At 26.1% G+C, this 13,336-nt stretch overlaps 1 protein-coding gene across 1 annotated transcript; it reads left to right on the forward strand.

Annotated features, from left to right (window-relative positions):
- The first annotated feature begins 310 nt into the window (after positions 1 to 310).
- Positions 311 to 2,703, forward strand: LOC132931738 (mucin-2-like). The gene is made up of 2 exons (XM_060997699.1): positions 311 to 400; positions 1,198 to 2,703. Exons 1-2 carry the CDS (start codon positions 347 to 349, stop codon positions 2,035 to 2,037), a joined length of 894 nt encoding a protein of 297 aa, XP_060853682.1. The 5' UTR covers positions 311 to 346; the 3' UTR covers positions 2,038 to 2,703.
- The last annotated feature ends 10,633 nt before the right edge of the window (positions 2,704 to 13,336 follow it).

The raw sequence follows: 13,336 nt of genomic DNA on the forward strand, positions 1-13,336 counted from the left end.
TTTTTTATTATTGTAAATACTAAATAGTAAAAAATTTTAATCGCGCTTAGTGTTATGGCGAAGTTTAATTGACCATTACAGTAAAGTGATACCTCGGAAGTTGGAATAATATCATACGATTATTACATAAGTCTGATTGTGTATTCTTGCAATTTATTTATCCATTTTTTGTACATAACGAATGAATAAAAATTTGATAAAAATTAATTTGTATATCATGATAAGAAATAATTAAAAACGTGATTTAATAAATAACAAATCTCCAACAATTTTTGGTATATAAACCTTAAAAAAATGTTTGCATCACTCGTTCAAATTAGATATTTCGACGAAACTATAACACAATATGACAAGTTTTAGAATTTTGATGGTTCTAGCTATGCTTCAAGTGATAACTAAGGTAAGAAATATTATTAAAACAAATTAATTTATATAATATAAATGATTTATAAATCTCTACAAAATTACATAATAAAATTAGTTTTATTTTGTGTGCAGAGTTAAAAAAAATGTTAAACTACCATTATATACCTATTTGACATATAATATGAAAAAAAATTATTTGGAGAATATCATTAGAAAATAATATGTTTAATTTTTTTTATAAAAACTTCTAATATTAATTATCATATTTTCTTTAGACACAGGTAACAATTTCATTATTGCTATTATAAAGTACTATAATTATTCTTTATTTAAATATGTATAATAAATAATAATCAATTAATCAATTCATTAAAATTGGTCAAAATGAGATTATGATTAAAGCTGCTAAATCATTCTACTATTGAAATTAATTTATCAAGCATTATTTTTTATCAGTCATATAGTTATTTTTTTTTATAAATAATAACGTAAATTCAATCACAACTTTTATAAATATCCGTACCTATATAATATGTAATGTATGTATTCATGTATACGTTATTATTTGTACAATATATTAATATTAATAAACCTCGTAAATTATAGTAAGTTAATTTTAAGACTATAATTTTATTTTTATTTTTAAAAACTCAAGGTAACTGTTTTATTTAATAACTATGAGTCATTGTAAACATATTTTTTTTATATAATAAGTGATCCATTTATGAAATTTGTAAATAAATTGCCAAATATTGGTGCACTATAATAACTACTTTTAATTTTTAATTAATAATAAAAAATAATTAATATTAAGTGTGATGATTTGTTTAGATCAGTAATGCAAGTCATGTCAGCTCAATTTCTCCATCTCATGGATTGCTCTCCATAAATTCTGATTCATCAGATTTATCGCAAAATATCGATAATTTTTCAGGCTTGTTTTCTCCGTCATCTTTATCGAATTCAATTTCTACAACTGCCTATGGTTATGCATCAGAATCTTCATCAAATTCAAATCTCACTCAGCAATCGACGACTACATCATTACTTTCACCCATTTCTACTTCTACTCCTGAACAACCAACCAAATCCACAACATCGCGTTTAACAAGTACAGCTGCTACGTTAGCGTTATCTTCTACACAGACTCCGTTACCATTATTGGATACAGTTCTTACTCAATCTGTATTATTGAAGTTACCACGTTCAAGTATTACACCATCTACCTCATATATAAATAACCTAATAACTTTGCCGAGTTCTAATCCTACTCTAGCTTCATCATCTACACCTACTTCATTAGAGTCTACGAATTCATATCCTACAACATCTTCTCCAATGAATGTACATAGTTCAACTCCCATTCTATATACATCTGAACCATTCAGCACAACTCTTACTCCTGTTATATCTACCCCATTATATTTACCAGAATCAACACATAATCTTGATCAGCCCACTCAGCAAGCTATTAATTTATATTTATCAAGTTCATCTCCAACTGAAGTATCTTCTCCTGTGTTGTCTTCAGTACCTTTATTTAATTCAATTCCCAGTTCAGAACTAACTCTAGTACCAGAATCAGCTTCATATTCAATGCCTGAGAATAATCTAAGTCCCGCTTTACTAGAACTTTTTTTAAAACTCAAAGCTTTATCGGAAACCCAATAACTTATTACTCTGTTTTTTAAACACAATTTCGTAATATTTTCTCAATTTATTCTAGTCTAACTTCCTTTTTTATCGTCTATTCGTTAGTATTCTAAAAACCGTTTACTAATTGTAGTACTATCAGCCATACCTAAAAGTTTGGATCGTTTTATATTAATTGAAAATCAATTTCATATTATGTATATATGCATGAATAATAATTTATTTTACTTTTATAACCATAATTTAATAAAAAATACTATAAGTTATAACTAATTAAAAGTCATGTATTGATGGTCGATGAGAAATTTTTATAGAAAAAACAATAATCATTTAAAAAAACTAGAATTTCAATTCTTCTATTTGTGTGTGTGTGTTAAATGCGTATTTTGGTACTTTTGAGGAATGATAATATAACGTTTTCTATTTAAACATTGAAATACAACACACCTTTAATAATATTATAAGCTATAACGAGTTAAAAAAATGAATTATATTTATTTAATTTGACTAAATATTACAACTTAAAAGAACATATATAGGTTTAATAAGTTTAATCTATACGTGTTTAGCAGTCATAATCCAATTTCACCAACGTTTTTCATTAAGGTTCTCTTTTTTTCTTTTTTTTTAATTTAGAGATAGTATAATAATGAATAATTATTTTGATCTATATTAATATATTATACATTATAAAAGTTATTTACTTATTTATTTAATTTATTAACGACCATGATACTCAGTAAATCAATGAGACAGTATATATGATATATAGTATAGGTACTAATTAATATAAAACACAGTTATAATTACCTTATAAAACAATTAATAATACTGGTTAAATGATATTTTTATACTCTTATAATCCCAAACTATCATTAAGTAATTTTTTTTTTTTAAATAAGAATAATAATAACAATAATATTAAAAATATTTCTATAGCAAAATGATAATTTTTAATCACTGTGTATTTATTTTTTTTTTCATTAATAATTGATTCAAAAACAATTTCAAATTGTTTAATGGTATGTTTAACAGGAAAAGTAGACAATCAAATAATTAATTTTAATTTGTTAACATTCACAACGAGGCTTATACAACAAATCAATTGCAGATACATCAAAGCAATATTACTATGTTAATTGTTACACATTTAGTATTTGCTCAATAAATTGAACTGTTCATATTTTGTATTTCGTATTTATATATGAACATTAAATACATGACCGCCATGAATATTATAATATGGATAACTGGACTTCTATTAGCATTTGAATGTGACTCCGGACGACTAACTTGTGTTCCATTCTCGTAATTATTACAAATTTCATTATGCATTCAATGACATGAAACAATTATCAGTATGATAATTTAAATCATTTATACGATACGTTTTCATAATATTATGTTCATAAATCATAAGCCAGCTTAAATTATATACCTACATACTATTATTAGTACTTATACATTTTAAAAATAACATTATTAAAACAATATGTAATCAAACAAATTAATATTATATTGTATTTATAGCTAAAACAAATACTTTTTTGTCCGTTAATTAAATAATCTACTAAATAAAACACCATATAGTAGGTAGATTATAATAATTGTTTGGACAAAAACAAACAAATAAAAAATATGGTTAATAATAAACATTCTTATATTTTTGTTACATTTTATAGTCACATATTATTAGTTTTTAGTAATTTTAGAAGGTTTATTAATTAGTATGTTCTAGTTGAAAAGCTATTGTGTATTTCATACAATAATTTCAATGACGTTTACTTATAAAATAATGTTACTATTACTATATTCGTTTAAAAACATTTAATTACACAATACTCAGAAGTTTTAATTTCAATTAAATTTAAAGTAGGCATAATTTAATACATTTTAGTATAGGTATTTAGCATAACACATAAGTTATGTCATACTATTATGTGATTTATTATTCAAAACTAAAAATACTGTTCATTTATTATAAGTCGTTTTACTGTTGAATTTTTATTGAAATGTGGTATTTTCATTATAAGCTGACACCCTTGAACGAGTTGAACTACAAATATTCTATGATTCCAAATAATTTAATGTCGTGCGCATTTTTAAAATTCGCTACTAATATTTTTATTAATTATACATTTATACGTAACTAACTCTAACAGAAATTACACTACCAAAAATGTAATTTAAATCCTAGAGTTAATAATGATCTAATACAATGACTATTCCACAAAATCGTTTTACAAGTATCCGATAATCGCATATTATAGCAGTACGTTAAGTTCAAACTTTTCGATTTCATTTTGATGCCACTGGTTCTTTGATATGTAAAAAACAACCCGTTATAATATTGATTGTGACCAGAATGGCCAATACAAGGACGTCCGCAGTTTTTCCGATTATTATAGTACTCTTGTTATCGTACTAATTATATTACTTATTTCTGACTGTATCACTATATTATCGTTAATCGCGCAATGCATATGTGTCCTCCCGAATTGTTACTACGAGCGTAATGTTTTTTGTTTGCCGCAGTGCTCGTCCCGATGCCGCGAACGAGTATTATGAATAACGCGATTTTCAAGAAGAGAATATCATATTGACGCGGATGTCGTTTCAGCATAACTGCACTTCGGACAGTAAAAGAGACGTTATTTTTCGGAGAACGCGATTAAAGAACACATTCGAATTAAAAAAAAAAAACCGAGCAATATCGTCGCGCGTTATAAAATATACATACATAAGACCGATATGCAATATAACGTGTATACATGTATATGCATATATATAATAATATTGTATAAAACAAAACAACAACAACAACAATAATAATCATAACAGCCACTATTATATATTATACTCCACCGAGTCTCCTCCTCTTATAATATCGTCTGCCGCCGCCGCAGCCAGCCAGTGTATAATAATTATAATAATAATAATAATATGTATAATTTAAAGTCGGCTGCTTCTCGTCATCCCCTTCCTCGTCCGACCGCGATTTAAACGGATGACGATAACAATAACGATTTCGTGTGTCTCTCTTTCACACTCGCTCTCCGCGCGCGCACACCCACAGAGATGGGTTTACGCGCCCGCGCGCGCACGTGTGTATGTGTGTGTGTGTGTGTGTGGGTAATATTATATCGAAATACGCGTCCGAGCGATTTCGCAGCGGTATACATATAATATTATATAGAAAGCTCGTCGACCCGACGCGAACAGAAGGAACGGCGACAATATGATGGCCAGGCGCCCGTCTGCCGACCGCTCTATCGTTGTTCCGCGCGTGTGTGTGTGTACACACCCACAGACCCACACACCCATTTTACACCCTTATAATCCTTGCGCGCGCGCCGGTGTGTTGTAAACCGATTACCGCCGCTGCCGCAACACTCGCGACAGACGCGACGACGACGGTGACGACAGAGAGACGCGCTACACACCGACTGCAGTTAATATATAATAATATGATATATATACATATACAAACGCAATATAATTATTACCGCAACTTTTATCCGTTAGATCCGTAGTCGTATGCATATCATAATAATCATAATGATAATAATAATAATAATATGTATTATTAGATATATATATATATACGGTTAATATTGCGCGGAGTGGCGACGGAGGCGATGACTGCTCCGCGTCCGCTGTCCCTTTGCAGCGTCGCGCGTATCCGGTCCAAATAACTACGTGTACGTGCGCGGCGGTGGTGTTAATGCGACGGAAGGATAATATTATTATATTATATAGTAACGAACGCGTCCGGGCGGTGGGGAAGAGCAGATTTTCGTATTCATTTTATGGTCGACCGAACGGACTTTAAGCCCGCGCGCGTATAATATTATATATTATTATAAATGTAGTACTGTACATTTATTTTCGTATACCTATGTAGCCGAGGACGTCGGAGGGATGACAAAAAAATTACCCATCGATTTTTTTTTTCGTTTTTCTTTCTTCAACCCGACTAAGAGTATCTATTTAAGTATTCGAAATAATGTTAATAATAATATTGCTCCAACTGCAGAAAAGTACGAAATTTTCGAAAATATACTTCCAAGTAATTTTATTTGTATAACAATTCAAATGCTAATATTATATAGAAAATTCCACAAAACAAACGTACATTATTATTGGTGTAACTACTGTAAATCAAATGTAATGTAACTTTGGTTAAAAGTTATTCGAAACTATAAAATGGTAAGCTTTATAATATAATAATAGTATGTACATGTTCACAACTAAATTAAACTAAAGTCGTAATTGTAATTTTCAAAAGAAATGAAACAACCCTAGTTTAGTAGGAAGCTACCAACAAATATGTAACTTTTTTTCTAACATTTATTTGTATATTTAAACAGGCATACGTCTAGGATTTACAATAATATTTTGTTGTTTAAATTACAGTTTATTTTAAATATAATATACGTATAGTGTAAAAAACTAACAAATAGTGATATAATCGGTAAATAAAAATATATAAGTATAATATATGTATGTAATGTTCTTAACATTAAAAAAAAAAAATTCTCTAAAATAAAATGATAAAAAAATGTTCATACGTTTAAGTTAAGTTTTCATTATTATGTCATTAATCATTTTCTTAAAAAAACATAACATAAATCTTATATTTTTTTACTATTATCAAGCGTTTCTAGTTTTAACTGTTTTAAGTATGGTAATATCGGCTAATATGATAAGTGGAGATACATTCGATACCATATCTGAATTGTATAATTCGGGGGGAACAGTTTTAATTAAATCAATAGCTTTTAAACACCATACGATTGTGTGGACGAAATTAACTGTTTTAAAAGTAGGTAAGTATTGGAAACTATAAAAGATATTTTGGTGAGAATAAATATTTTGATGACTATGTAAATAAATTAATAATATTAAATAATTTTAGATATTAATGTATAAATCTTTAAATGCGCAGATCCAGTCAGTTGAAGCCATACAAGATTTAATGATACTATATTATAATATTATCACAACTACAAAAGCCCTAATATACAATCTCATTAAAATGTAAATTATTTACAGACAAAAAAAGGAAGTAATTTGTAATACAGGGTGAAATTTGTAGTCCAAATAAATAAGTGAAAAAGTTTCAGAATTAACATTTACATTAAAAATATTTGAGAAAACTAGATCAAGTAATTATCCAGAAGGATTACGTATTAAATTATATTATGTAAAATTAGCATAAGATAGAGTAGATAGAATATTTTATTCGTAAGGATGATTATTTAATAATCTTGGAATCATTTTGTAATTTTTAATGACCCATTTGACGTTATTCAAATTAAAATATATTTTCATGAAAAGTTTTTCAACCAAATCTTGTTGTATAATAATTAACCCTCGAATGAAGCGCACACTGTAAATAAGAAACGAATAGTGGAAAATAGTTTGGTTTTATGTTTATATTTTATTAAACAAATATTTTTATTTTTTAAAACCCACGTAATAAATATCACATACGAATATTAATAATACTTACATCAAAATTTAACGTTTAAAATACCTATATCGCTTACCACATACACATACAAACATTGTCTTCGATTTATATAAATAAAAACAAGGAAATTTTATTACCAAACAAAATTTATTATTTCAAAATGTATTAATATAATTTACAGTCTAAGTAAAGCAATTTTATTTAATATTTATTATCATTATAATTTTTTAAGTGTTTTTACTTCTTTTGGATGACAACATATATTTTTAATTCCAAATTTTAAAACCAAATATTTTTCGGAGTATTTTGATAAATTTAAATTTTTAAGTTTATGATTTATAAGTATCTAAAGTTATTTTGAGCGGAGTGGAAGGTAAAGAGATGCTCCGTAAAATGTTGATCTACTACTCCGCTTAAGTTGGTTACGTCTTATAACTCATAAACTCTTCGTTCGAATTCGATTGTTGTGTATACTCCAAAAAATATTCTGCTTAAGAATATGAAATTAAAAATGTAGGTATGGTTTCATTTAAACAAAGTAAAAACTTTTAAAAAATATTACGATAAAAAAATTAAAAATGTTTTTAAAAATATTAATACATTTTGAAATAATGAGTTAAAACCACCCAGTATATTGTGTCATATAAACATTTAATATAAACTTACTAGTAGCTACGTTTTTTCGTTATATATAGTGATACACAGCTATGGAGCAATATAATATTATATAGAATATAAATAATGCAATTAATACCTTTATTACCCTTATTATATGCTGACTTATATATTTATATTTTTATGTACATTTTCATATGTTACCTTTTGTCCTTTGTAGGTACATACAATGGAACAAAACAGAATATTATTATCATTATTATTAAGCAAATTATACATTTTAATTACAAATGAACACAATACAAGCTATGTACATATTATGACAACGTTGCACTGAAGCAGTAATTTTGTAAAAAAAAAATATGTACATTAAACAAAAGGTTAAATTTTACAATATGAAAATGAATATATGTATAAATGTGTTTTGTGTAATATTATTATAATACTATAAATAATATCATACGTTATATTTTCTTAGTTATACAAATTATAATAATATAATATCACAGCGGCTATAATAGTATATGCCATAATTTTTAATTTATTCTCGATTTATTTAACGATTGAACTCGTTGTTATTAAATTCGATGCTTTATTATTAATAAAGTTTGAATTTCAAAGTAAAATGCATTATTATTAAAAAAAAATTATTATGAATGATTATTCAACATAAAAATACCAAAAAACTCAATGTTTAGCTTTTAACTGTATATATAAATAATATGTACCTACTATGTACATATTTGGTATTCGCTGTGCCTTTTAGAATGATTTATGAATAAAATGCTGTAAGTAAATCATTGTTGACAGACAATTACTTCACATCTACCATTTGTAAGAATCTAAATTAAATCGACAAAAATTTACATTGTAATAAAATAAATAAAACAGATAGTATTTTTGTTTTATTAATTTTATATATTATTATTTATTATGTATATGTTATATTTGTGATGTATACAGTAGGTATCTATAATCTATATTATCTAGGTATGTAAAAATAGAATAACATTAATTACGTATATATATAATTGCATAATATCATATTTATGATATCATTGAATCGAATCATTTGTGTAAATATCGTTGCAAAATAATTAAATTCTATAAAAAGTTTATATTACGTACCAATTTACATCCTAAAATGCGAACACTTTATTAGCTGTACCTATAAATTTAAATATACATACAGTGAAACTTCGATATTACAGTCTCGATGGAAAACAAAAAAAAATTCGTTCTATTAGGTAAATAGAAATTACATAAATTTAATTCTAATTTTGTTGTGGCTTATAAAAATATTTCGTTAAACAAAAAATGTCGTTACATAAAAATTATAGTGTATATATAAATTATTGTAACACGAAAACTGTTAAAATACATTTTTGTACTCAATGTTTATTTAAATAAAAAATTTGGTAATTTTATTTGTCATTTTTTGAATAACAAATGAAACAACCAAATTTGTTTTATTGAATCATTCATACTTCAATAAATCAATACATTTATCATATTATGTGGATATTATAATTCTACATGACACCACTATATTAAACTGTAAAAAATATAATTTTATTAAAAAAATTCACTCTTAACTTATTATAATGACGTAATTCACACTACTTCTCTGTCGCTTTAAATAGCTAATGGTTTTATAGTAGTTAACAATTTTCATATTAATACAAGTACAGCAAATTATAATACTCGTGAAAATAAATTCGTCTAGTACTATACTAGTTACATAATACCATCACCATGAAAATTACTTATGCATACTAGTTATATTATGTTATGATGATATGGTTAAAAGCATAAATTATATTATGGATTAAAATCAACAATCATAATCGTCAATCATTATAACCATGTACGATAAAATTGACATTTTAGAAAACACTATATAACACGAATATTCCGTAACAATAATTGTGTAATTTATACGAGTTTTAAGAAAATCGACATATTATATTTTATTTGTGTTGTCATTTATGTTTTTTCAGTATAACGTATAAGTATAATTTTCCACGAAGTTCCGTCGATGAATGGTTTCTTTTCCCACAACTAGTGCCTCAATATAATAAATTTAATTTTATATTATCGTATCTATTAAATTAAATTGTTTTGAATTTACTATTCAAATCACATGTACTTATTGTAAAAATTATTACTTACAGATTGTACAATTACAAAAAAATAATAATAAATAAATAACTGCCATGATGTCTAATAACTATACCTTTATGCATTTATTTATCTCGTAATATGTTATTTATTAATTCACTGTAAATTATTTTAATGAGTTATAAACTTAATGTAATAAAATTAACATTTGATAAACATCTAAGAAATAGTTGAATACATGTAAATAAACTTCAGATTTTTAAAGCATACATTTCTAGATTTCTACAGTTAAATATGTTATCAAGTAAAATTTAATAAACCAAAGAAACTATTGGATATCCAATTCGTCTCCCTCACTAAGGCACCACAGGATATTGTAGCAAATTATTGTTTTAATGAATTAAATTGTAAAATTATTTCTAATTGGACTCGATTTATATAATTTAATGTTTATATAAAAGTATTTTAAATTTTAAGTCATTCATAAAATTAATTGATGATAATGAGTAAATATGGTAATAAATATGAGTGACATTGCTGTCCATTAAAAAGAACATTAAAAAAAAATTAAATATTGCTTCAAATATATACAATGATGAATGAATTAAGCCCAAGTGCTATTGTGTTAACAGCAAAAGAAACAGTGAATTCAATCGATGTGCGTAAATGTTGCTTACTGCAAAACAACACCCTTTTTGTCGATTCAAAACCACGATTTTGGACCAATTTCAACACACATAAGAATACTTTTTAATCTTTTTACATGCTATCGTCATTTCCACTGTATGACTTTTATGACGAAGAGGTCCCCAACAATCTCTTAACACATGAATCGAAAACCCGTTACGTTAAATGTGGTCGTTAGCACACTATCATGTGTGACAGGTATGTATTTTGAATAGTAGCCAAATATTTCGGATATCGGTTAGGCTATTAGAATTATTGGATATGCCAAAATGTTGAGTGATGACTTTACGGATGTACCAGATTTAATGTGCCGTGTGTAATAAAAAAAAAAAAAAAATTACATAATACTATATTATAGGGAATCTTTTTTTAAATATTTATTTAATATTAATATAACAAGTATAACATTGTCACGGCAAACAATAGCTAGATCAGGTAACTGAGTTATTAATTCATACTTTATAAAGATCCTTTACTCCACTGTGAATCATTACTCCTTATTTACTTATATATAATATAATTTGAATATTTTGCTAATTCGAGGACAAACGGATGATTTGAAATTTGAATAGACATATAATACAAAATGTCCATCAGAAACAAAAAATATAAAAAGGAATAGTTTTTTTTTTTTACAAGCTAACCTTTAATATTATTACTTTCATAATATTATCAACTAAAAGCTAATAAAAAAAAGCCTTTGTATTTTATTTTAGGCAAAACAAACATTACGACTAGTTAAGTTTAAAAATTCGATGAATGAAGAAGAAATTGGAAGAATGTGTATTTTGCTAAATATTATTTTTTCCAAAGTAAATTGGGTTATTTTTTCTAACGGATACTCGTACTTCGTAGTCAGCATTTTTTTGTTCCCCTGCTACAGTAAAACTTGATTAATGGACACTTAAAAGTTATGTACTTATGTATGTTCATATTTCAAATGCATATATCATTTTAATTCTTATCTATAATAACAATCAATATTGAAAAATAATTCTAAATGATTAATTTGTGTTACTTTATTTATTATATTTTATAAAAGTTCTACAAATTAAGGTGTATTTTAAATATTTTTAAAATAATAAAGACATTTAAAATCAGGAAAAAAATATCAAAATGTATACTTACTGTACCAAAGTTTAATACACATATTTACACCAACATACATATTAAGTATGTATATTTGAGCAAATCAAAAAAAAAAAAAAAATTATTTTATTGTTAGTTACTATTATTGTCTGTTTATTATAATTTATATAACTTACAAAAATTGATCAAAGTTTTTACAAAAATCTAATATTTTTTATTTAAGAATATTAATACAATTTAAACATTTTTTGAGAACTTTTTAACGTTTTTATTTTTTCATGCATTACTTAAAAATAAACCAAAACACCTATCATAGTTTTAATTATTTAACATTAATTTATAAAGACATTAATATATTTATATTTTACTTACATAATTCCTATTTTTTCAATACAGTACCAGTATACTTAAAATGAATATTTGGATTGCAGTGTGTATCTTACAACTAAACACTAGCCCACATTACAAATAACTTATACAACATTAAAACATAAAATAAAAAATGATTTGTTCCCTTTGAGAAAAAGTAAAAACTTTATCTCGCCTATTATTTACTCGTATGGCTGAGGTTTACGTGTGTTAACCGTTTTTCTATAACGGACAGTACCTAAACAGTATTTTACAGATTATTTTTATATTTTCGATATTTCGATAATTCTAAGAAGCAGGCGGCTTACGTTTATGGATTATTATTATTATTATAATATATATATCATGGTTTTATCGTCACATTTGTAGTGATTTAATGTTTAAAAAAAAGGTCAATCCAAGATGTTTCCGATTCGAATATATAAGTGACTTTGATCATGATTCAGCCAAATCCTGACCATAATGTAATATCCTGTATATTTTTACTGTGATTTTTTTTATCGCGTATAAATATATATATGAGTGTGCGTATCAACCGGATACAACACATACACATACAAATATGTATATATAATTTATATATAAAAAGTGTTTGCGTACGAGTGATCTTGATATTTTATTTTTTTTCCAGATGAAAAGGGGACGAAGGTGATGTTTGATGGGTCAGATAAACCACGACTGGCATAGCACACACCATCACAAAGGTCCATTTGAATAAACGGAACATCAGTCAGCCAGAGCGTATGATTCAATTTGAGTTCCCTTATATTATATATACACGTACGCGCGTACACACATCTACAACCCTCGTCACACCGCGCACCCCAAATCCGGATTTATGGATGCTGGGGTGGCTGTCTACCGCCACCACCACCGCCGCCGCCGTGCAAAAGGAGTAATTGATACTGATTTACGACTGAAGCCGAATCGGATTGACTACATAAGTCATATAACCCGGAA

The sequence above is a fragment of the Rhopalosiphum padi genome, chromosome 1 (genome assembly GCF_020882245.1).
Source record: "Rhopalosiphum padi isolate XX-2018 chromosome 1, ASM2088224v1, whole genome shotgun sequence".
NCBI classification, from domain to species: domain Eukaryota; kingdom Metazoa; phylum Arthropoda; class Insecta; order Hemiptera; family Aphididae; genus Rhopalosiphum; species Rhopalosiphum padi.